The sequence below is a fragment of the Cebus imitator genome, unplaced genomic scaffold (assembly GCF_001604975.1).
Source record: "Cebus imitator isolate Cc_AM_T3 unplaced genomic scaffold, Cebus_imitator-1.0 Scaffold316, whole genome shotgun sequence".
Lineage (NCBI taxonomy): Eukaryota > Metazoa > Chordata > Mammalia > Primates > Cebidae > Cebus > Cebus imitator.
In genome coordinates this window covers 1,491,445-1,515,649 of record NW_016107631.1, presented here as the reverse complement: position 1 = coordinate 1,515,649, position 24,205 = coordinate 1,491,445, and the positions used below count along the sequence as shown (strand labels likewise).

General features: G+C 49.8%; 1 protein-coding gene across 1 annotated transcript; it reads right to left on the bottom strand.

Moving 5' to 3' along the window:
* Positions 1-200: 200 nt before the first annotated feature.
* Positions 201-12,632, bottom strand: FADS1 (fatty acid desaturase 1). Its single transcript, XM_017503841.2, is given in 13 exon segments — positions 201-384; positions 718-843; positions 950-1,029; positions 1,284-1,380; positions 1,704-1,801; positions 2,727-2,803; positions 4,397-4,457; positions 7,571-7,699; positions 7,807-7,908; positions 9,365-9,562; positions 10,119-10,229; positions 12,226-12,451; positions 12,453-12,632. Coding segments are annotated over 13 exon segments (1,479 nt in total). The 5' UTR covers positions 12,575-12,632; the 3' UTR covers positions 201-332.
* Positions 12,633-24,205: the final 11,573 nt, after the last annotated feature.

Sequence of the window (24,205 nt, the reverse complement as noted above, 5' to 3'; positions counted from 1 at the left end):
CTGGGTTCGGTAGGTCCCTCCCCTTCTACTGCCCTCCAGGTTCCCTCTGCTCACCAACCACCTGCATGTGCCAAACTAGAAAAGGGAAAAACTTTTTATGCCCCTGCCCCAACAGCTCCTTCACTCCTTCTGGGGGACTTCTGTGTTCACCCCCCACTTTGGGTCTTAGAACTGTGTCTAGAAGATAAATGGGAGGAGTGTGAGTCAGAGCCTTTATGTCCCCAAACCCACCCCCACGAGTATTAAACTGTAGTGGCATTGTCCCTCAAGCTCCCCTCTGCTTTGGCTCGAGTCTTCCTCCTCTTCGTCCAGACTGGGCAGGGTGGCTGTTGTTATTGGTGAAGATAGGCATCTAGCCAGAGCTGCCCTGACTCTTTCAGTGAGCTGCAGGGACAAAACGGGGGCAGACAGTGAGACAGGAGGAGCTGAGCCCACCAGAGATGGAGCACTGGGGCTAAGGCCTTCTTTCATCTGGAGCCTTTCCTCCCCTCTACTTTAGAGAAAGTTAGCTTGCGCCGTGGTACTGAGGGGAACCCCATTGAGAGCAAAGGCCTGACCTGGCCACAGGACCAACAGAGGTTCCTGCCTTTGCTACGGTGGACTCCATCCCACACAGCTGGGAACACCTTCTGGTACTCCCCACCCCACATGTCACTATTTCCATTGCCCTGCCCTCTTCCCTCCCTACCGGCCATCTTCCTGGGCTCAGATACTCACTGGACGATGTCGGCGAAGGCTGACAGCAGGGGCTTGGACTTGTACTCTATGCCATGCTTGGCACACAAGGACTGCACCAGGGGAGCCACTTTGTGGTAATTGTGTCGCGGCATCGTGGGGAAAAGACTTCAGGGAGAACAGCGGGGAGTCAGTGGTTCCTGCTTTTCTGCTCCCACCTGCACCCTACACTTACACCCTCCCCAGGACCCTGCTTCCCAGGCTCCCTACTCACTGGTGCTCAATCTGGAAGTTGAGGTGTCCACTGAACCAGTCATTGAAGGCAGACTTGTGGACATTGCATGTTGCCTGGAGCTGAAGGAAAAGGTCAAGGGAGAGCATGTCTGAGTATGAGATGGAAAGGCCAGCCCAGCATTCTCCAGGTAAAGCTGGCTAAGGAGGGGACATGAGACTGTCTTGGTCACTTCCTTCACGTGATGGCAGAAGAAAAGCCTCAAGCTAATGAAAAATTGCTGCTTGGGGAACTTTTTTTGTTTTTGCTATTATCACCTACCCACCCTTTTCAATAATGGTGTAATGCTCCAGTCTTGTGAGTGACTGTCCCTTACCTGGGTGGAGACCCAGTCCATGTTCCGGTCATGATCAATGTGCATGGGGATGTGGTTCATCTGTGTCACCCACACAAACCAGTTGCTTTCCAGGAACCTGTTGGATATGTCACACAAACAAACAGTACACACAGAGCCCGGAGTTCTGATTCCTCCTCAGGTAACTACTCCAGCCTGTCTACTTTCCCAAGCCAACTTCCGAAACACCCACTGTTACCCAAAGCCCCAGCATGGGGACCTGGTCTTGGCTCAATAGAGCCTCACTGGTGTTTGCTCAGATTGGGCAGCCTCAGCTCAAAGCCACTTGGCTAACCAGGCTGGTGACACCACACCCAAACCTGGTATGGTCATGGCTCGACCAGACTGGTCACTCCCCAACATTTCCTTCACCAGTCCCTACCCGCCCCCATCCAATACTACCTGACCATGAAGAAAAGGCCCAGGCAGCCTTTCAGCCCCAACAGTGGCACATAAGTGAGGAAGAGGCGGGCATAGAAGGTCAACATCCAGGCCAAGTCCTTAAGTGAGAAAAGCAGAGATCATAACAGTCACAAACAGCTCTTCCTCTTCCTCTCACCAGCTCTTTCTTTGCATGGTGCAGCCATTCTCCTGGGTGTGCAGACTCGGTCATCTTCAGCTTCTCAGGGGTCCAATCCTGCAATATCTAGTGCCACTGCTCCTTTCTTCCATTCCCACTGGCACTTCCAGCCCTTCTTGCCTATCCCCTTCAAAAGTACCAAGGCCTACAAGGTCTCCTTGCCTCTGGCTCTTCCCAGCCCACTTAAATCCTTCAGCATGCTGCCAAATGAATCTCCCAGGACCATGGCTCAGTTCATGCCAGCGCCCTGATCACACCTCTCATCACTTTTCTGTACACTGAGCCAAGCACCATACTATTCCCCTGACACCTGAGTCCTCCACAGTATGTCTGGTGCTCAATCTTACCCCTCATTTCCAGTTTCTCTGCTTGGAGTTCATCCCCACTGCCCCACCTCTGCCTGTCAGAAACCCTGCCCAGCCTCTAGGCTGGCTAGAACAGTGACTTCACAAAGCCAGGTGCAGTCAGAGCCCTTTTGGAGTCCCGAGAACCTATTGCCTGTACCTGCTTTCCATCAACAACCACATTCTGCTTCATCAGAAGTTTCCTTGAAAGTCAGTATTGTCTCTCATTCATCATCCCTGTTCCTAGCCTAGCCCCCTGGCATTATGCCAGCAAAGAACCTCAGGAGATACTGGCTGCATGAAATTGCACATTGGGAATCAGGTGCCTGCTAAGCTGAAATCATTCTGTCCCACTTAGAGGTAAGGAGGATCTGTTCCTGGTTCGATTATTTGGCTCTAAATTAGGCCTGTAGTCGGTCTCAGTTTGCCCTGGGGAACCCAGATCCCCTACTCTGGGTGCTGGAGACAAGGACATGGGCTTCTTGGGCCATGGATACTCACCACCCACTTCTTCCGCTGGATAACAAAATAGAAAATATACCACTGGAAGTAGAGAGGCAGCAAGGCTGGGGGCCCAACTGGGGAGGAAACCAAGACAAAGAGGCAGCATGAGCACAGTAAGGTCATGAAAAGGCCAGTGGATGCTGGAGAGATGGCCTCTAGCAAGGGCTTGCCCCTTCCATCTATCCCTGTCTCTCCTCCAGCTGTCTGAGTGCTCTGCAATCCACTGGAACCAGCGGGCACTGTGGGTGGGCATAAATCCAAGTCTGGAAGGCAAAAGCTCCCAAGAGGATGCCAGGGAAGGTGAGGGGTGCGAGTGGCACCCTTCAGTGACAGGCAGCTTGGGACTCAGGCCCCATGCATGGGACTTGCTCTACTCCCACACCTGTTATTTTTTATTTTTCTTCTCTTTTCTACATACGCACCCTGTGGATCCCACGCCTCTAAAAGGGTGCTAATGCTCTCTGAGTTACCCTGGCCACAGCCCTGTCGCCGCCGTTATCTGTCCTTTGTTCCTGGCTGCTCCACCATGCAGGTGAAGGGGCAGGAGCAGGAAAGCGTGTGTGTGTTGGGAGGGACCCTGCGGATCCTTCATAGGCTGTGAAGCTCAGCGCCTTAGACTGGGGAGATGGGCTTGTGCCACCCCAATCTGAAGCCCTGGAGGTCAGTTGTGGGAAGGAACAGAGGGGCCTCTTTTGAAAGAAAACTGGGAGTTGAAGAAGTTGCATTCTACATGCTGCCTCATTGCCTTTTCTGTATCCCTTCTCTGTGGCACCTAATGCTACCTATAACCTCTAGCATGACAATGCCCGTCTCAGCTCCTCCATCTTGATATGCCATGGGTTCTAAAATTATTTCTTCCACAGGTCTCTGCTTTACCCTCTGCCTCGCCCACCTTTCTCTATTAGTGATAGTTGGTGACAGGCAGTTAGAATAATTCCTTCAAACTAAAATAAGACCAGTGGGCTCCTTCCCATCCTTCTTTAAAAATTTTGAAATTTTAAAGGAGTTTAAAGCTCATTTTAGGCATTAGGGAGCAGAGTTGTTGTTGTTTTAAAAGACAAGATCTCACTCTGTTGTCCGGCTGGAGTGCAGTGGCACAATCAGAGCTCCCTGCAGCCTCAAACTCCTGGGCTCAAGGGATGCTCCCACCTTAATTTCCCTAGTAGCTGGGACAGACTTTAAAAGCTGGGGATATATAGCAATATAGCAGTCATCAGAAAGGTCTTCTCAGTTCTAACAGCTCTTCCACTGTCTCCTCAGGACCCATCCTTCCAGAACTACTCGTACCTTTGTTCCTCTAGGGGGTTGGACTGGGCTCTACCAGGTCACCTTGGCCCAGGTCTCTGTTTGACAAGGTTGAAGGTTGAAGGATAAAGCAAGAGGCCCCTCTTATACCCCAAACACCCAGCTTCTTAGTAGAAACTGGGGTTGGATGGGAGGAACTAGTTTGCCCTCAACCAAATGACCTTCAACCAAACATCAACCTAAGTGTTCACTTCGCTCAGTTAAGATGGCAAACTGCTCTCACGTAGGGAGTAACTGGGGGTGGGGTACTTCCTCCAGCCCCTTTCCTTAAAATACCATAATCCCTCGGAGAGCCACATCCTCCTCATTCCCTCAGCATTCCCTCCTGAAGCAGGTCTCCTGTGTTGGATGGGGACACTCACTCAGGAAGAAGTATTTGTGCTGGTGATTGTAGGGCATATATTTTTTCTTCTGTTTCCCAAGCTGTGAAGAAAAACAAACCAATCAGCATTCAGAGACCAGCGAACCGTCCCCCTCCCTCAGTGACCCTGGCCTTTCCCCGCTTGGAAGTTTCGGCCTCCTCCAGGGCTGACAGCTTGTTGGTGCTATTAGAAAGCTCCAACAGGCTCAGCCTTACATCCAGCACATGGAACATGAAGCCCTGGGCTGTCATCTGCAGAGCCTGTCACACCATGGCCTGCAGCCAGATGGCCCATGCTCATGAGGGATGTGCACAGCACGGGCTGTACAGGACCACAGGCCCTCTTGTGTTCACCCTCTTTGTCATGAGGTTTTCAGGCCCCACTGCCCTCTCCGCTTTCTGCCATCTGGTACCTTTTTTGACATCGGAATCTCCATGGACAACCATATTTACCCCTATACAGGTTAAATATTCCATCTATATCCAGGCCCCAATTCTCTCCACCAAAATCTTTTGGCCTCTTGACTTCAACGTGAGCTTTATCAAATCCCTTTAAGCCTAGAGTTTGGCAAATACTTCTGGGGACACCAAGAACAATTTGGCAATCTGAAGGTCCCAGCAGTCTTCTCCAGTAGGTGGCGGTTATTTTTTTATAAGCCGAGCTGCTGAAGACACAGGCTGGGGCCACCAGGTCAACCAACCAGCCTAGGGCCCCTGGCGTGGGCTCACAAACAAGACAGCAAAGCTCTGCTGTCTCACTCCATGACTATGTCTGCATCGCACACCCATCAGTTCAGGTAACTAGACAACCACAAGGGCATAAGAGGAGCACCCAGCCCCTAAGCAGAACTCTACTCGCCCTTCCATGTGTCCACAGCTATTTATTGAGAGCTTATTCTGTGCAAGGCATCTCAGCTAGATGAAGCATCCTTTCTACATTAACAGATTCAAGTACTTGAGTACCTACTGCGTGCCAGGCAATGTTCTAGATGCTTAGGATACAGAGGTGAACAGTACAGACTTCCCACCCTCATGGAGCTTATAACTGAGGAGATGAAGCTGGTGATAAATTTGTAAACAGAGGCCGGTGCAGTGCTTCATGCCTGTAATCCTAGCCTACAGAGCTTTGCTGTCTTGTTCTGAGTACTTGTAAGCTGGGAGTACAACTGCCGGAACCTTCAAATTGCCAAATTGTTCTTGGTGTCCCCAGAAACATTTGCCAAACTCTAGCCTCGAGGGGATTTGATAAAGCCCATGTTGAAGTCAAGAGATTGGATGGAGAGAATTAGGGCCTAGATATAGCGGGAATATTTAAGCTAGCCTGGGCAACAGAGCGAGACTCCATCTTAGGGGAAAAAAAAAAAAGATTTGGGACCCAAAATAGCCTTTCTTCCCCCCTGCCAGCTATGAGGCTGAGGATAGGCTGCCCATTAGTGAATGCCTGGGCAATAGGCTGCTTGGTTCCATCCCTCTGCGGATGTTGATACCTGTGCTGACCCCGTGACATCCATGTCAGTGCCTCTTGAAATTCCTGGAGGACAAGGAGGGGCAGGGGACGCTGCCCTAAAGAGAATCCTTCTGATCACCAAGAGTCTAAACATAATGGGGTAAGTTACAGGGATCATAAAGGCATTTGCCATTCAAGGAGGAAAAATGGATGGAGCTCCTTTTTTTTTTTTAAGACAGAGTCTTGCCCTGTCACCAGGCTGGAGTGCAGTGGTGCAATCTCAGCTCACTGCAACCCCCACCTCCTGGGTTCAAGCAATTCTCCTGCTTCAGCCTCTCAAGTAGCTGGGATTACAGGTACCTGCCACCACATCCGGCTAATTTTTGTATTTTTAGTAGAGATGGAGTTTCACCATGTTGGTCAGGCTGGTCTCGAACTCCTGGCTTTGTGATCTGCCCGCCTTGGCCTCCCAAAGTGCTGGGATTACAGGCATGAGCCACCACATCCAGCCCCATGTCTTTTTTTTAAACCCTCTGTAGTGACAGTAGAAATGCACAACCTCCACACTACTGTCCAGTGAATAACCACACTGTCTTTGAAGCAGCCACCTGACCAGATGGGGGGCAGGGCTGCTTCACCATCTGCACACTATGGACCATAATGGTGTTGGACACGTAACAAACCCAAGTCCATGCTCGTGAGATGGGAAAATAAGAACATTATGGACAGGTGGGGCATGAGCCTCAAGCTATGAGCTCCTCATGCCAGGCCAGCCAGTGCTACCAAAGCTCTCTCAAAGTTCTCATGGCCAGGGGCGAGAGGAGAGCCCTGAAAACTCATGCCTAGAACTGAAATGGGTTTTAACAACTGTTTAATTCTTGGCAAGCTAAAGTGTTACAAAGTGGAGGAGGGGGACCTGGCAGAACTCTACAGCCTGGAGCCTTGGGACAAAGGGCTTTAAATTAACTTTCCAAAGAACTCTGCTGGCCTTTCAGATCCTTCCATTGGCTAATGCTCACTAAAAGCTCACCAGATCTCCACCCCCAGGCATCATTCCTGCAGCAGCTACGTTATTTCCGTTCACAACCTCCGATGACAACTCAAACCCAATGCTGACCACCCTGGAAGTCAGGCTGGGATCAGGAGGGTGGGAAGAAGTACTCAGTAAATGAATGTTCCAGATGCTGGACGTCAAAGAAGACTAAGACTTTCCAGCCCTGGACAGAGAAGACTGTGACAAGCAGGGTACCTAAGTGTGAGAGAGAAATACAAAGTGCAAGGGGAATGCTTGCCTGGGGCAGGAGTGTCAAAAAAGCACCCCCAGGAGGTGCCAGCAGCACCTTCAAGGATGAGGCATCTCATCCTTTGGATCCGGCTAATTTTTGTATTTTTAGTAGAGACAGGTTTCACCATGTTGGCCAGAGGATGTTGGTCAACCTCTGGATCATTTGCAGAAGGATGCCTTTTATGCTTTTTACTTTGCAGTGGTGCCTTTTATGCAGTAACTCTTTGCTGACTGAACTCTCTAGGGAAGATGGTGATTCCCTCCTGGGCAGTCCCTGTTTATTGCCTGTTGCCTTCCAGAACTTCCAAAATGGCAAAAGCCCCAGCCAGCCCAGCCCCCCCAGTGTCTCGCCCACACTGACAACATTGTGGGCATCTCCCCAAAAGCCCGCATGCTCGCTGCCTCCTATTCCCCAAGACCTTTCCACTGATACCTCTACTCACCTCCACAGAGAGGATCTTCCCCAAGGCAAAGAAGAAGGGATGCATATTGATGTCTGGGTCTTTGCGGAAGCAGTTGGGCTTGGCATGGTGCTGGAAGTGCAAGTGGTTCCACCAACTGGCGGGGGCCCCCTACATAAAAGCAGGGAAATGAGTATGAAAATCTAGTGCCCCTTCCCCCCAGGGCAGCCTTTCATTGCCTGGAGTTTCAGAGAGCCCCTCCCTGCCATCCCACTGACCTTCAGGTGGCCAATCACAAAATGATGTAGCAGATGGTTCCACTTTGAGGTGCTGAAGACTGACAGGTGCCCAAAATCATGCTGCAGCCAGCCAGCCTGGGCCTGGGTGAGAAGAGTCAATGCTGAGAGCAGCCCACCAGCCCCAGTGTCCCCTTTACTGACCTCGATGCCTCCTTCAGCCTCTCCCACCTCCCTCATCTGCCAAGGCCGGTGATGCACCTCAGGGATCAGGAAACATGGGTCCTAGCTCTGCCTCTGCCACTGACTCACATGTGGGTTGGGGCAAATCACAATCCCTTCTCTGGTCTTCAGTTTTGCCAGCTCTGAAGATCATGACTTTTTTTTTTTTTTTTTTTTTTTTTTTAGACCGAGTTTCATTCTTGTTCCCCAGGCGGGACAGAGTGCAGTGGCGTGGTCTCAGCTCACTGCAACCTCCACCTCCCAGGTTCAAGTAATTCTCCTGCCTCAGCCTCCTGATTAGCTGGGATTATAGGTGCTCACCACCACACCTGGCTAATTATTTTTGTATTTTTAGTAGAGATGGGGTTTTACCATGTTGGCCAGGCTGGTCTCAAATTCTTGACCTCAGGTGATCCACCAGCCTTGGACTCCCAAAGTGCTGGGATTACAGGCATGAGCCACTGGACCTGGTCTGTTTCTTTTACGACAGAGTCTTGCTCTGTTGCCCAGGCTGGAGTTCAATGGTGCCATCTCAGCTCACTGCAACCTCTGCTTCCCAGGTTCAAGCAATTCTCCTGCCTCAGCCTCCTGTGTAGCTGGGATTACAGGCACCTGCTACCATGCCCAGCTAATTTTTGTATTTTTAGTAGAGATGGGGTTTCACCATGTTGGCCAAGCTGATCTCGAACTCCTGACCTCAAACGATCCTCCCGCCTCGGCCTCCCAAAGTGCTGGGATTACAGGTGTGAGCCACTGTACATGGCCTTTTTGTATTTTTAGTACAGGTTTTACCATGTTGGCCAGGCTGGTCTTGAACTCTTGGTCTCAAGTGATCTGGCCACCTTGACCTCCCAAAGTGCTGGGATTACAGGCATGAGCCTGAAGCTCATGGCTTATGATGGACTGACATCCAGAATACAGAAAGGACTCAAACATGAGCAGAAGCCTTGCCAAATGGGTTCTGACAGCCAAGAATTAACGCTCAATCATTATTAACATGTTGGGTAATGTCAGTGGTAGGGAGGGAGCCAAGCTTTATTAAGAACCAAAAACTTGGTTCTTGGCACAGTTGGACTGTGTCAGAGAGCAAACCGCATGTGAAATTTTAGAGAACAAACTGTGCAGGGAGAAGGAAACCCTGGGAGAAGCAGCTAGAAAAGCAGTGAGAGAAATGAAGATGTCCATGCGGCTAAAGAGCCGAGACAGGTCAAGACAGTGGAATGCATGTTCCTGTGGGAGAGTGGAATGCACTCTCCCACACACCTGCAGATCTGCCTACCTGGAAGGCAGGGCTTCCTGGCCTTCCTCCAAGGGCCCAAGGAGCTTTCCCCAGGGATGCTGAGCATTGCTGTGCATTTGACAAGTCAAAGGCTCTCACCTGAACTGCACTGAGCAGCACTGCACAGAGAAGGAGGGGTAAAAAGGACGTCCCAAAGACCCAAAGGGTGAGCCAGGCTGCACCATCCAGCAGCAAGATGTGCAGCAGGCACAGCAGGAAGAAGACATGGTTGGCTTTCATAAGCCCCATCCGCTCCACTGTGGCCCGCAGCTCCCGGAACTCATCAGTCAGCTCTTTCTGCAGAAGAGGAAGAAGAGCTGTTATTCTTCCCATCTGCAGCCCAGCACTGCTGGAGACAAGGGCCCTCTCAGGCTCAAGGACCTCCCACTGAGGGAGCTGTGGGAAGTCCACAGTCCTAGGCAAAGACACCACAACAATGAGGATGATAGGAGGAAGTGCTATGGGATAGTGCCTAAGAGTTCAGCTGACTTCAGTCCTTGCTCTGCCATTTACTAACGGTGTGATCCTTGACTGTTGCTTAACCTCTCTGAGCCTGTTATCTGTAAATGTGTGAGAATTAGGAGTTTATGCTTGGCGCATATAAGTGCTCATATTGATGATGATAACAATGATGGTAGCCATGGTAGTGGCAGACTCGGGGAAGCCATAGCTTGCAAAGCCTTGCTCCCTTGGGCGGGTGACCTCATGACTATGCAAGAGAAGCAGGGACCTCAGACTCCCCAGAACTACTACTGACTGTGATTACCTGTGATCCCAGCTAGACGCCCCTTCTACCCACTCCCTGTCTCCCTCAGCAACCAAGAGTCGCCACATAGCAAACCGAGGCTCTCACATTCTTGGTGGGCTCAAAGCTGGGCTGCTCCGGAGACAGTTCTCCAATCAGGAGAGAGTTCATATACTTCTTCACAAGGTCCTTGTTGATGTGGAAGGCCACAAAGGGATCCTGCAAGTTGGGGGAGAGATGGTGAGGGAGCCAGCTCTCTGGACTCTAGCAGGGTTCGCACCAAAGGCGATCCTCCTGACCACCAGAAGGCTATACCTAAGGTGAAGCACAGGCCACCTCTCTTGGCCAAGCTGCCCTTTACGGGTGCTCATACCCTTCCCAGGTGTCCACAGTTCAAGATCACCCAGCATCTGCTCGTTAGAAGGGTGCATCAGGGAATGGGAAGCACTGGCTGAGGAGGACCACCAAGGAACACCTGCCTGGGCTGGCCTTTCCCCTGGGTGTGTTCTCACACAACTTTTGCCCAAGAATTTCAGTATAGGTGAGAAACTGGAGGGACGGGTGGGGCTATGAGACTTTGGTCTCTTTTTGTGGACTTTTAACAAGTCCCTTTCCTTTCTGAGCTAGGGTTTTCCAAAAACCTCGAAGACTTCCCTACGTCCGAATTGGGGCACTTCTGCATTTCTTCCCCGTCCTTCCACCGTTGTTCTGGATAGGGCCCCATATTTCCCAAGCACTCTGGCCACCCCATGCCCTGAGGGAGCTAATTTGGGTTGTGCAAGGTAAGGTCCACGGCGATAAGATTCACGTCCGCAGGTCTGGCAGCCCCAGACCCTGTAGGTGATGAGGCGTGTGGGGCGGGGGCCAGGGCGGAGCCGGCGGCCGGTGGCACCACGCATCCGGACCAATCGCCGTCCCCGCCGCGGCATCCCCGGCCCCAAATCACTCTGCGGGAAGCCCCAGCGTCGGTGCCTGGTCCGTTTGCGCATGCGCTGGCCCACGCCTGCGCCCTCAGCCGCTCTCTGGGCTCCCGAGTGGTCACTCGGGGTTACCCACACAGGCCCTGGCCTCGCCCCCTAGGCTGGTCGCGTCAGAGGGTGGGGCGGGCCTTCGCCGCGCAGCATCTAAGCTCTGCTGCGATGTTAAGGGAATCCTGGTGACCCGCGGCACACTCTGGGACGCCAGGAGATAGAGACAGTGGAGGGTGTCACGCTGCAGGGCACGGGATCAGAGAGGGATGCAAGGGGAGGGGACGCCATTCCGGTCGCCAAGGGGGAAACGAGGTGAAGCAAACGCCCCGACTTTGGAGTCTCTAGGGCTGAGTCCCTAGCACTCGAAGCCAGCAGAGGTGCCAGGGCCTCAGCTCTGAGGGCTGTGGTCCAGAAAAAGCAGCAGCAGGCCGGGGCTGGGGCGCGCGCCGACCCCGCAGTGAGACCAAGGGAGGAAGGGACTTGACCCCGCAAAGGGCCTACAGCCCCGGAGTGTAAACAGCGGTCTGTTCGGCGGAATCGCTGAAGACCTCGCTGGCCTGCGGCTCAGTGGCCTCCCTGGAGATTCGAGGACTGCTCCGGGGGTCCTCGCTAAGTGTATGCCATTCTCAATACCTTCTGTGCACCAGCCGCCCCTTGCCCTCCCCGGACAGTGCTGTCTCTTCCGCGTCCTCCAGTCTTCACCCGACGCAGGGGTCCCCAGGGCAACGGGGTCCCCAAGCTTCCCGTTTCAGCCCCATCCTCGAGAATGGGCTCCTCTCCTGCTCCCTCACAGCCCTTGCTCGCGAGTGGAGCCCGGAACCGAGGTCCAGACGCGGCTGCGCTGGACCCAGTCCCTCCCCCAGCCACTGACCCCTCCTCCCCAGGCACCCGACATCCTTGCTTTCCTCCTTCCTAGCTCACCCAGCTGGGGGTCCTATCCCCGCCCCAAGACCCGAGGCTCCGGGCTGCAGACGGAATGCGCGGCAGGGCGGCGGGGCCCTTTGTTTGCGTGTGCGTGTTGCTGGCCTCCATCCTCACTCCCCAGACTCCACTTCTCAGGCCTCTCTCCCGCCCTTGCATCCCGGGGCCGCGGGACACCCAACCACTGAGCCACAGGTGTGCTCGGGCGCCTCCGGGCTTTCCTCCGAATTAGTCGGTGTTCGCCTTAGGGTGCGTAACTTTGTCTCGCCTGCACTCAGCCTCCGGCCCCGCCCTCTCCCGTGCCCCAGCCTGGCTGCGCTCACCGTAGCATCCTGCCCGGCGTAGTGGCTGATGACCCGGGAGCCCCCTGGGTGCCGGCGGGTGAACTCGCTGATGTTGTACACCTTACGGTCGATCACCAGCCACCGCTCCTTGTATCCCGAGCGCTGCGCCACCTCGTCCCAGGTGAAGTAGCGCGGGCTCGGCCCCTGGGCCGGGGTCTCGGCAGCCACCGGGTCGGGGGCCATGGCTGGCTGGGCGACGCCGCGCCGGCCCGGCAGGGGCTGTCAGGCGCGTGTTCGGGACCCGCGGGCTCCGGGAGAATTTGCTGGCGCGCGCCGGGTTCTCAGCCCCACGGCGCAGACCTCCTGGCCTCGCAGCGCGCATTCCCATTGGCCGAGCCTCGTGGCGCGGGCGCGCGAGACTCCGCCCCGCGGTGGGTCTTGGTTTACACACAGCGGCGCCGCCATCGCGCGCCCCCTCGCGGGCTCCCTAAAGACGTCGCCGCCGATTCCCTTCCCTGACGTCAGGCGGGCGTCGCGGCGTTGGGCTCCCAGCGGGTGCCGCTGGGGGAATAGCGGTTCCCGTGGAGGCCCTGGTTGCGCGGCGAGGCGGGGCGGGGCTGGGTCAGTGGGGGCTGCGCGCCAGGAGTGGATAGACTGAGGGGCTGGGGCTGCGGGGTGGCCGAAGGGTGGTCGCGGCGGGGGCCGAGGCTTTTCCGGGCACGGGGCTTTCTGGGCGGTTGTAGCTGCCCCGGGGAGGTTGTCTCGACGCTGTGGCTGCCTTCGCCGGGGTCTCCAGACGCTGACCCTCCAGGGATGGAGACTCCCGTCTGCTCGCCGCGTCGCCCTGCCAATTGTGCCGCCCGAAGTAGCAGCCTAAGAGCCTTGGAGTTGCAGTTATCTTGTGAACAGCAGAATCAGGGCTTCTTGGACTTGGTGGTGGTTGGGGGAGGGCTGTTAATGCTTTAATGTGTTCAATACAACATTTAAAATGCCCCACAATTTTTATAATTCTGTTTGCCTTTTTTTGTTTTTATTTTTATTATGTTTTGAAAAATTCACTGGGATCCTTGAATAATGATCCTAGCTAGCATCTCCTGCTCTAGGCGTTCCACCTGAAAAGCCTGGGTCTTCAAGCTGAGACATTTTTGTTCTAGCCTGGAGGCGCCTGGGAGTCCTGGGCACAGTTCTTGAAGCAGACAGATTTGGCATTCAGATCACTGGGTTTTGGAAAGAGGAGTGGGAACGCACCCAAAAGTGGGGGTGCCAGTTACGAAGCTGTTGCAGTCCTGAAGAGACCCAGAGTTTAGGTCCAAAGTTTATTTATTCAACAAACACTTTATAAAGCACTTACTGTGTGCCTTAGCATTTTGCAAACCTTAACTCATTGAATTCTTCTAACAACCCTATCGGGTAGGAACTATTAACCTCATTAGTGAAAAAACTGAGCCAAGGAGAAGCTATTTTGTCACATAGCTTGTAAGTGGAGGGCTGAGATTTGACCCTGGTTCGTGCTCAGAACTCCCAGGCTCTGCTGTCTCTCTGATTACACTAGTGTTTGGACACTTTAAAGGGAAAGGAAGCGTAACTGTCCTAAGCACTGCGCTAGACTTTCAGCCCCTAGGAGTCAGGAGAAGGTGATACAGAACAGACTAGGTGGATACGGCTAGATTTCTGGTAGAAAAGGATCTGCATTCATTCCATCCAAATTCTTCATTTTATAGATAAGAAAACTGAGATTCGGAATGGGGAAGGGACTTCCCAAGTTTCCATAGGGAAATTTAGATGTTCTGACACCAGGTGACATGCCAGGCTACTGGTCTCTGCTCAAGAAAGATAGTCCACACAGCTGCGCCTCTGTACAGCCAATATTCCTTTTTAAAAAACCTTGCTCAGGTCGGGTGCGGTGGCTCACGCCTGTAATCCCAGCACTTTAGAAGGAGGAGGTGGCAGATTACAAGGTCTGGAGTTGAAGACCAGCCTGGCCAACATGGTGAAAACCCTGTCTCTACTAAAAATACAAAAATTAGCCGGGCGTGGTGGTATGCGCCTGTAATCCCAGCTACTCAGGAGGCTGAGGCAGGAGAATCGCTGGAACCCGGGAGCCAGAGGTTGCAGTGAGCTGAGATCGTTCCACTGCACTCCAGCCTGGGTGACAGAGTGAGAGACTGTCTCTAAATAAATAAATAAATAAAAATAATAAAAATATAAAAAACCTTGCCCAACAGTTTGGCAATTTCTAACCAGAGCTACAAAAACAATTTGTATTCTTTGATCAAGCAGTTTCACTCTTGGTAAAGTAGGGGAGACTGAGCAAAGATGCAGAAATAGCTAATTTAATAGCAAAAACTGGAAAGAACCCCAAGCCCCGACAATAAGAAAATCACCAAGCTTATTGGGATCTGTTAACACAATGAAGAATTAAAGAATGATTTTAAATGGCCAGGATGTGAACTATATCGACAGGGATAGAATCCTTCCCTGTGAAATCAGCAAAACCCAAAGTAGTATGGATTTACTGATTACAATTATGTAAGAAATTCATGGCTACTAAATAGCAGAGGAGAGGCCCTTACATAAATGATTTCTCCTATAGTGACGGTGCAGCGGGGTAAAAGCTCTCATACTGCTGGTAGAAATGTAAGTTGTTAAACTTTTTTGGAAAAAATTGTTCGATGACTTTATATAGAACTTGAAGAATGCTTTAAATACTGAAGGGATGAAAAAAAAAATTAGAAAAAAAGTGTTCCCAATAATTCCACGTTTAGGAATGTAACCTGAAGAAATGTTCTTAGAACAATATAAACAAAATATATTCGTTAAAGCAGTATCTATGATAGAAAATGGAAACATTCTAAATGCCCATCAATGAAATATGCTGCAGACATTAAAAATAATATGATCTTTCCTTTAATACAGAATTAGGGAAAATAAAATAATGTGATATAAGTTTGGCTACAGAGATAACTGTTCTATAAAAAAAAGACTAGGTTGTGTGCAGTGGCTAACACCTGTAATCTCAGCACCTTGGAAGGCAGAGGCAGGTGGACCACCTGAGGCCAGGAGTTCAGGACCGGCCTGGCCAACATGGTGAAACCATGCCTCTACTAAAAATACAAAAATTAGCCGGGTGTGGTGACACATGCCTGTAATCCCAGCTACTTAGGTGCTGAGGCACGAGAATTGCTTGAACCCAGGAGTGGGAGGTTATAGTGAGCTGAGATCATGCCTGGGTGACAGAGCAAGACTGTCTCAAAAAAAAAGAAGAGGCTGGGCTTGGTGGTTCACGCCTGTAATCCCAGCGCTTTAGGAGGCTGAGGCAGGCAGATTACAAGGTCAGGAGTTTAAGAACAGCCTGACCAACATGGTGAAACCCCGTCTCTACTAAAAAAACAAAAATTAGCCAGGCATGGTGGTGCACACCTGTAATCCTAGCTACTCAGGAGGCTGAGGCAGAAGAATCACTTGAACCCAGGAGGTAGAGGTTGTGGTAAGCCAAGATTGCACCACTGCTCTCCAGCCTGGATGGCAGAGACTCCATCACACACACACACACACACACACACACACACACACACACACACACAGTAGAAGGAAACAATAATAGTGATTTTTTTTCTAGATGTATGGACCAAGATAATGTGTATTTTCTTTAGTACTTTATGAATTCTCTGTTTACTTTTGTAATCAGGAAAAAATTTTATTAAAACTGAGGCTGGGCACAGGTGCTCACACCTGTAATCCCAGCACTTAGGGAGATCAAGGCAGGAGGATAACTTGAGGCCAGGAGTTTGAGACCAGCCTGGGCAACATTTTGAGACCCCATCTCAAAAAAACCCAAAAAACCCATATCACTTGTAGGAGAATTCCTTGATTAACCCCACCTACCTAGAACCATTCATTAGGTGTTTTATTCAACATTTGTGGGGTGTCTTCTCTGTGTCACTTACTTTGGTAGGTGCTGGGAATACAAAGTTCAATACTCTATGGGTCATGCCTAGTCATGTCTACTGGAGGAGAGAGACAAGTGAATCATTCATTAAAGATCAGTAGGATAGATGCAAATTATATTCATCTTTCTCAGTATTTAAACAGCCCACATCACATTCATGTTTCTTTGCTTTTCATGTGTTCTTAGGTCATTGTCATGTATTTTGCTACCTCCCTAACAAGGTTATAATCGGGGGTAGGGACTGTGGATTCTGTTTATGCTACCTGATACATATTCGGAGTACCTTGGTTTGGAGTTCTAGGTGGAATCCCACATAAATTTGCTGAATTGGTCAGGTGCAGCGGCTCATGCCTGTAATCCCAGCACTTTGGGAGGCTGAGGCCAACAGACCACCCAAGGTCAGGAGTTCGAGACCCACCTGGCCAACATGGTGAAACCCTGTCTCTACTAAAAGACAAAAATTAGCCGAGCGTGGTGGTGGGTGCCTGTAATCCCAGCTACTGGGGAGGCTGAGGCAGGAGAATCACTTGAACCTGGGAGGCAGACGTTGCAGTGGGTCGAGATTGCATCCACTGCACTCCAGCCTGGACAACAGAGCCAAACTCTGTCTGAAAAAAAAAAAAAAAAAGAAAATTGCTGGATTAACTGATGATTTCAACCTGAAAAAATGCATGTGAAAAAGCATACAGGCCACTAGGCAAATGTCCCATTGCCCTCTCATCTCCTTATCCACCTACACAGGTGGTCACACAGACTACAATAAACCCATATTTAGGCCAACTAGAGGAAGCGTTTGCCTCGTGGGCTCTTTTGATCCTAAGAGAACTTGCCTTATCCTGGATATGAATCACATGCTTAATTTAGCTTGCCACTTATGAGTACTAATTGTTCTGGCCAAATTATTACCCAAGGAACAGAACAAAATGAGCTTAAGACCCTAATGCCAGGCCAGGCACAGTGACTCGTACCTATAATCCCAGTGTTTTGGGAGGCTGATGTGGGAGGATTACTTGAGCCCAGGGGTCGGAGACCAGCCTAGGCAACATAGTGAGACCCCTTCCCCATTGCCCCGCCACTTTCTCTCTCTAAAGGAAAAAAAAAGACCTTAATGCCAATTGTAATGAAGCCATGTTTGAATAACCTAACTGCCAGTGGCTGTTGGAGTAACCTGAGTTGTGAGTTCAAATTTTGATCCATTTTAACAAAGGATCCTAAACATGATAGTTGGTTAGTAGCACACAGTAGGCACTAATAAAGTTAACCAGTCTTTAAGAAAACTCATCTGTAATAATTCTGTAGATTAATGTCTTTTTTTTTTGAGATGGAGTTTCGCTCTGTTGCCAGGCTGGAGTGCAGTGGTATGATCTTGGCTCACTGCAACCTCTGATTCCCAGGTTCAAGCAATTCCTGCCTCAGCCTTCCAAGTAGCTGGGATTACAGGCATGTGCCACCACGTCCAGTTAATTTTTTGTATTTTTAGTAGTGATGGGATTTCACCATGTTGGTTAGGACGGTCTCGATCTCCTGATCTTGTGATCTGCCTGCCTTGGCCTCCCAACGTGCTGGAATTACAGGCATGAGCCACCGTGCCCAGCTAATGTCGAGTGATATATTGTTAAAAATAATTTATGACATATAGTGCTTAAACTAAAGGGAGAATCCCAAGGTTACACCTCTGTTAGAGACAGAGAGAGAACTAGAAACAGGACTTTTTCATTTTACTATATTCTAAGAACGTGGGAGACTGGGATGTGGCGGAGGCAGGCTCACGGAGGAACTCGGGGGATTTCCTTAATGCAGTCTTCTTATTGTGTATAGAATATAGATGCCTTAGGAACAGATATATTAAACTCTCTGTTTTATAGATAATGTGACAGGTCCAAAGAGCTGGAGTCACACATGAAATATAGGAGATTAGGGGCTGGAATTTACCCCAGAACTTATTTAACCTTTTAGTTCCTCTCTACAGGAGTTCCTTAACAGTGGGTTCAAGAAATGTTTTGGTATAAGGTCACCTTGGTTTAAAGAGGAAGAGGCTGGTTCAGTTTTGTTGTCCTTGCTTCTCTGGGGTAACTTCTTCCTTCCAGGCCCTAAGACCTGCCTCTATTAAGTGGGAGAAGGGAGGCCTGAGCAGGTAGGTCCCAGATCTTCAGATTTCCTGGGGAATGGGTCTGGAGTCCTCTAGGCCTTGTTGTAAGCATTTTGCTGGGTCTTCAATACAACTTTCCAGTACAAAGGATCTCTATTTAAACAAAACAAAAAAGCTAAGCTTAGAATTTTATAATGAGAATATTTACTTCACTATAGTAGGTCATCATATATCTACACACACACCTATGTATATACTCCCAATAGATTTAACTTTGTCCCTCTTGTTGGACTTTTGTGTAGAAGTTTCGCTTGTCTGAATGTTGAGATGGACATTTTTATATATAGGTACTGCTTTCTATTTCTGAACATTTTCGTAGGATAAATTCCACATGTGTAATTTGTGAATCAAATAATAACATTTTAAGGCTCTTGTTATTTGTAACCAAATTGTCAACTTGCAGCCAAATTACTTTGGCAGGTATTCCTCTAGCACTTACTAGGCATTCCTTAGTTTTACTGCACTTGCCACCAGAACGGGAAAGGAATGATATCCTACAGCTCCTTGACCAAGTGCCTCTTCACCAATACTATGAGCACTAAAGATACAGGAGCAAAGCACTACACTCTGGGATGTGAGGATCTCAGATTCTCTCCTTGTGCACTGCAGAGTTGGAGAAGGATCCATCAAGTGTTGGTAGAATGTAGCAAGGAAGGGAGGCAATGTGGTAGAACAGAGAGAATAAACATTGGAGTTGAGAGGCCTGCTTGTCCAGCTGCTGTATAATCTTGGACAATGATTTCCACCTCTATGGGTTTCGGATTCCTTATCTGTCAAATGAAGAGACTGGCCAGATGCCTTCCAGCACCAGCAATCTGTGCTTTAAAGTTTTACCTAACATATACCTCTTATCAGTGCCCACCTAGAGATAATAACTCAGCTTATTTTATTTTTCAGACAGGGTCTTGCTCTGTCTTGCACTCCAGGCTGGAGTGCAGTGCTGTGATCATGGATCACTGAAGTCTCAACCTCCCAGGTTCAAGCGTCCCTCCCACCTCAGCCTCCCAAGTAGCTGGGACTATAGGCATGCAGCACCATGTCCGGCTAATTTTTTATTTTTTCATAGAGATAGGGTCTCACTGTGTTGCCCAGGCTGATCTCAAACTCCTGGGCTAAAGTGATCCTCCCACCTTGGCTTCCAAAGCGTTGGGATTATAGGTGTGAGCCACCACACCTGGCCTAACCAGTTTCTTAGATAGGCTCCCCAGCCTGTCATTTAAGGCATCTAAATTTGATGCACTTAAGAAGTTGATGCCATTTTTGTTGTTGAAAATTATTGACTTTTTAAAAATAGTTAATGACTTTCACCACATATTAATAAACCATTACCTAGTGAGCTTGGTTAAAGTAGTTTGACCTCACCAACATTGCTAGCTGTTGGGAAAAATAGAGGAGGAAGGACTTACAGAGTGCCTACATAAATTGAACAAAGAACAACAAACTGTGGAAGGCTGCAGGAGGCCTCTGAGGAGGAAGGCCTCTCCATGCCTCATGTTCCGGTGCAGGGTGACCTCAGCTCTGCTACCATAAACATTGTGCTCAAGGACGTAAAAGCCCTTCATAGCACTATGACATAGCCAGACTTGTAGTCTCCTTGTAAGGCCCGTGTTCCATCAGCTCTACCTAGATAGTAAGCTAAAGATAGCCACATGTTTTTGTTTTGTGAAACTCCCAAACTGCCACTGTTATCAATCTTTAAATTACACCAGTTCCGGCCACTGATTCACATCTGGCTCACTGATTCTTTCCACCATTACTCCACCCCTACCCTATAGATCAAAGTGATTGTAATTAATAAATACATTTTATTAATTTGTGGATGATCAAAGCTTGGGGCCTTCACTGTTTCCTCCAGAGTAATAAAATGATGGCCCCCGCTTTTTCTCTTAATCTGTCTTTCTCTCATTCTTTTGTTGCCACTGAACTCAGGGTACCCACGGGTGATGTAGGGCTGGTTCCCTACATTCTGGTGCCCATGTGGGGCTCATGGATCCCTAAATTCTGATGCACCAATGTGTGGGGCTCATGGATTCCCTACAGCCAGCTAAGAAAATACATGTATGGCACTTCCACATACCTTGCATCCTTCAAGCCTCCTTATTAAAATAGATGAGATAGGTTAGAAATCACTATCGCCGTTTTATCATGAGGAAACTGAAGTTCAGAGACTGAGGTCTAACATCATTCAGTAGGTATGGAAAAGGAAGAATGTGGAGGCCTGTGATTGCTTTCGGTTTGCGACTTCCCATGAAAAGGAACAGACCCTGCTCCCCAAAGCCCAGGTGTGCCGCCTGGCTTGGGACCTGCACCGAATAGAGTACCTCAGCCCTCTGATGACAATGGCCCAATGGTTAGCATCTGACCCAGAGCCCATTAAAGTGGAATTAATCCTTAGGATCAGGGAATGGGGAAGAATTCTATCTGCTAGCCTTGCTTACCAAATACAGCCATCTTTTTTTGTCACATGGAAGAGACCCTTCTGCAGTAAGAAAGAATCAGGCCAACAGGGAAAGGGAAGCACAGACAAACAGAAGGTGTTGAACTGCTGCTTCCAGAGGCCCTGGTTCCTGAAACTCAAGTTCCGTGAACTGCCTGGCTAGTTGATCCAGTGTGATAACCTGCTTTTTGCTAGCTAAAACTAACTCTCTCTTTCTCTGCTTTTGTGAAAAAATTGCTTCAGCTAAGTTATCCCTCCCTTTTAAAACTAGAGTATGAAAGAGCACCTAACTTTTTCTTAGGGGCTGAGAGAATTTTGGGTGTTAGCCACCTCTCGGTCACCGGCATAATAAAGGACTCATAATTTAATCTCCGAGTGTGGCGCATTCCTTGACTCGCTCAGGTACAACATTTTGGAGGCCTCAGCGAGGTTCTTATTATTTTTTTGTCGCCACCAGGCGTGACCGGGCTGGTTTTGGCCTTCCCAGTTGAACGGCGGCCTACAGGGGAGGCGCCCCCTGAGATGTTTCAGGGCGCCGTAGCCCACTGCTGTCTGGAGGGGAATGGATCGACCACCAGTGTGCCCACCAAATGTGGTTCCTGAGTCCTCTGTCTCTGGTCCCGGGAAGGTAAGTTAAATCTGACTCTGTCTGTCTCTGGGAGGGAATTGGTCCTGACAAGGGCCTTCCCTCATGACTCTGTCAGCACTCCAGGATGCTGGAGGACAGAGTTCTGGTTTCTCTTAGCTCTGCCAGCACTCCAGTACGCTGGAAGGCAGAGTCTCAGTTTCTGTTAGTGAGTGTCTCTGGTCTCTCTCTCTCTCTCTCTCGTTCAATTTAGAGTGGCCTTTATCTTAAAACGGGTATAAAAAGTGCAATAAACTCTGTGTAAGTGGTGAGTACATGTGTGAGTGAATGGGGAATTCAAGGGCCTGCCTTTGAAATTCCAATTTATAGCTCCACAGCGAAAGCTACGGAGCTCAAGAGGGCCCTGACCTGTGTTTCCGTGGCTACCTCATAAGGCTGATGGCAGTGAGCTCAGCTCGGTCCTAATCAAGAGTTTATACCAATCTGCCCATGCTAACAGGAGCCCAACATCTTCTGGGGCATCTGACTGATCCCAACACAGGACTCTTTCTGTTTGTCAAAACCGTCATGACTGTTTGTATGTCCCAGTGTCTATTGTTCTGTTTGGTGTCTGCTTAAGTCTGTATGTCTTGCCACCGCTACTGCCCAAGGCGGCTAGGGGAAAACTTCTTTAAGGTACTCGGTACAGACTTCCCATCTGAGGAGGTAAAATCCCTCATTTGCTGGTTGGGCTGGCCATCCCAGTCCTGCCTTTTCTGTCAAACACAGATCAGCTGTTGTTATGGGGAAAGTTGTGAAAAACCTTCACCAGTCTGTGAATTGTGGCACCACAAAGATTGTTGGCGTCTGGATTGTCACACCCCACGCCCCAACGACTGGGCGCATTTCTCTTATTACTCAGAACAGTGGTGGATTCAAAATAGCCATCCTGCCGACCTCCTTGCCCACTTTTCTGTCACCCCACAACTTTCCCAGTGCCCTTAAACAGGGCACTGTATAGAGAAACCTACACCCATAATACTCTAATTCTTCTGGATTCATATTATGCTCCCTTGTGGTTAATCTGTAATCTTCAGGAAACTTTGGGTGCCCCTTTTCCGCCTCATCCCCATCCTTACCCTGATTAACTCATTTTCCTGTGTCGCAGCAAGTCCAGGACCTGACTTTGTTGTCCTTCCTAAAACCCTTGAGGGAAAAGGCCGAATTTAAACACTGCCTTTAAGATGTGGAGACAACAGAGGTATCTCAGGTATAAATCAAGGGGCAGGCTACCCAGGTCCTGTAGACCTGGGACTTTTCGGCCCCAGCATTCTACCTTCTCCTCCTAATTCAGAGTCCGAGAATACTTGATGCTGTGGCAAGAAATAACAGTGGTAGCCATTTTGTTGTTTCTCCTGGTTATAATCTTCCTGTTTTTCTGATTCTCCATGCCCCCAGGCCGTGAATACTTCTGTCTGTCCTGGGCCTGACATCTCAGGTTAAAAATCCTGTTAACTATTGCTTTCAGAGATGTGAAACTCTTTCTCCTGGCCCCAGTTACTGAGCCCCCTACAGTGTATGTTAAAGAATTTCTCTCTAGGCTTCTCAGAGGACTACAGAGTCCACCCTAAAAAAGGCAAACTCCAGACTGTCTGCGAAGTGGAATGGCCAAAATTTGAAACCGGGTGGCCCCCAGCAGGGTCACTGAACCTCACAACAGTTCAAGCTGTGTGGCAGGTTGTTACCGGAAAGCCCGGGCAGCCTGATCAGTTCCCTTATATTGATCAATNAAAACTAGGGTATAAAAGACCACCTAACCTTTTCTTAGGGGCCGAGAGAATTTTGAGCATTAGCCACCTCTCAGTTGCTGGCATGATAAGGGACTCATAATTCAACCTCAGAGTGTGGCGCATTCCTTAACTTGCTCGGGTACAACCTTTTGGAGGCCCCAGCGAGAGAGATATTATTATTATTTTTTTGTCACCACCAGGCATAACCGGGCTCTTTCTGGCCTTCCCTGGATGAACGGCAGCCTATAGGGGAGGCACCCCCTGAAATTTTTTCGGGACCCCGTAGCCCACTGCTGTCCAGAGGGGAACGGACCACCACTGGTGCCCGCCAAATTCGGTTTCTGAGTCCTCTGTCTCTGGTCCTGGGAAGGTAAGTCAGATCTGACTCTGTCTGGCTCTGGGAGGAAATTTGTCCTGATGAGGACCTTCCCTCGTGACTCTGTCAGCACTCCAGGACACTGGAGGGCAGTCTTGGTTTCTCTTAGCTCTGCCAGCACTCCACTATGCTGGAAGGTGGAGTCTCAGTTTCTGTTAGTGAGTGTCTCTGGTCTCTCTCTCTCTCTCTCTCTCTCTCTCTCTCTCTCTCTCGTTCAATTTAGAGTGGCCTTTATCTTAAAACGGGTATAAAAAGTGCAATAAACTCTGTGTAAGTGGTGAGTACATGTGTGAGTGAATGGGGAATTCAAGGGCCTGCCCTTGAAATTCCAATTTGTAGCTCCACCGCGAAAGCTACAGAGCTCGAGAGGGCCCTGACCTGTGTTTCCGTGGCTACCTCATAAGGCTGATGGCAGTGAGCTCAGCTCGGTCCTAATCAAGAGTTTATACCAATCTGCCCATGCTAACAGGAGCCCAACGTCTTCTGGGGCATCTGACTGATCCCAACACGGGACTCTTTCTGTTTGTCAAAACCGTCATGACTGTTTGTATGTCCCAGTGTCTATTGTTCTGTTTGGTGTCTGCTTAAGTCTGTATGTCTTGCCACCGCTACTGCCCAAGGCGGCTAGGGGAAAACTTCTTTAAGGTACTCGGTACAGACTTCCCATCTGAGGAGGTAAAATCCCTCATTTGCTGGTTGGGCTGGCCATCCCAGTCCTGCCTTTTCTGTCAAACACAGATCAGCTGTTGTTAT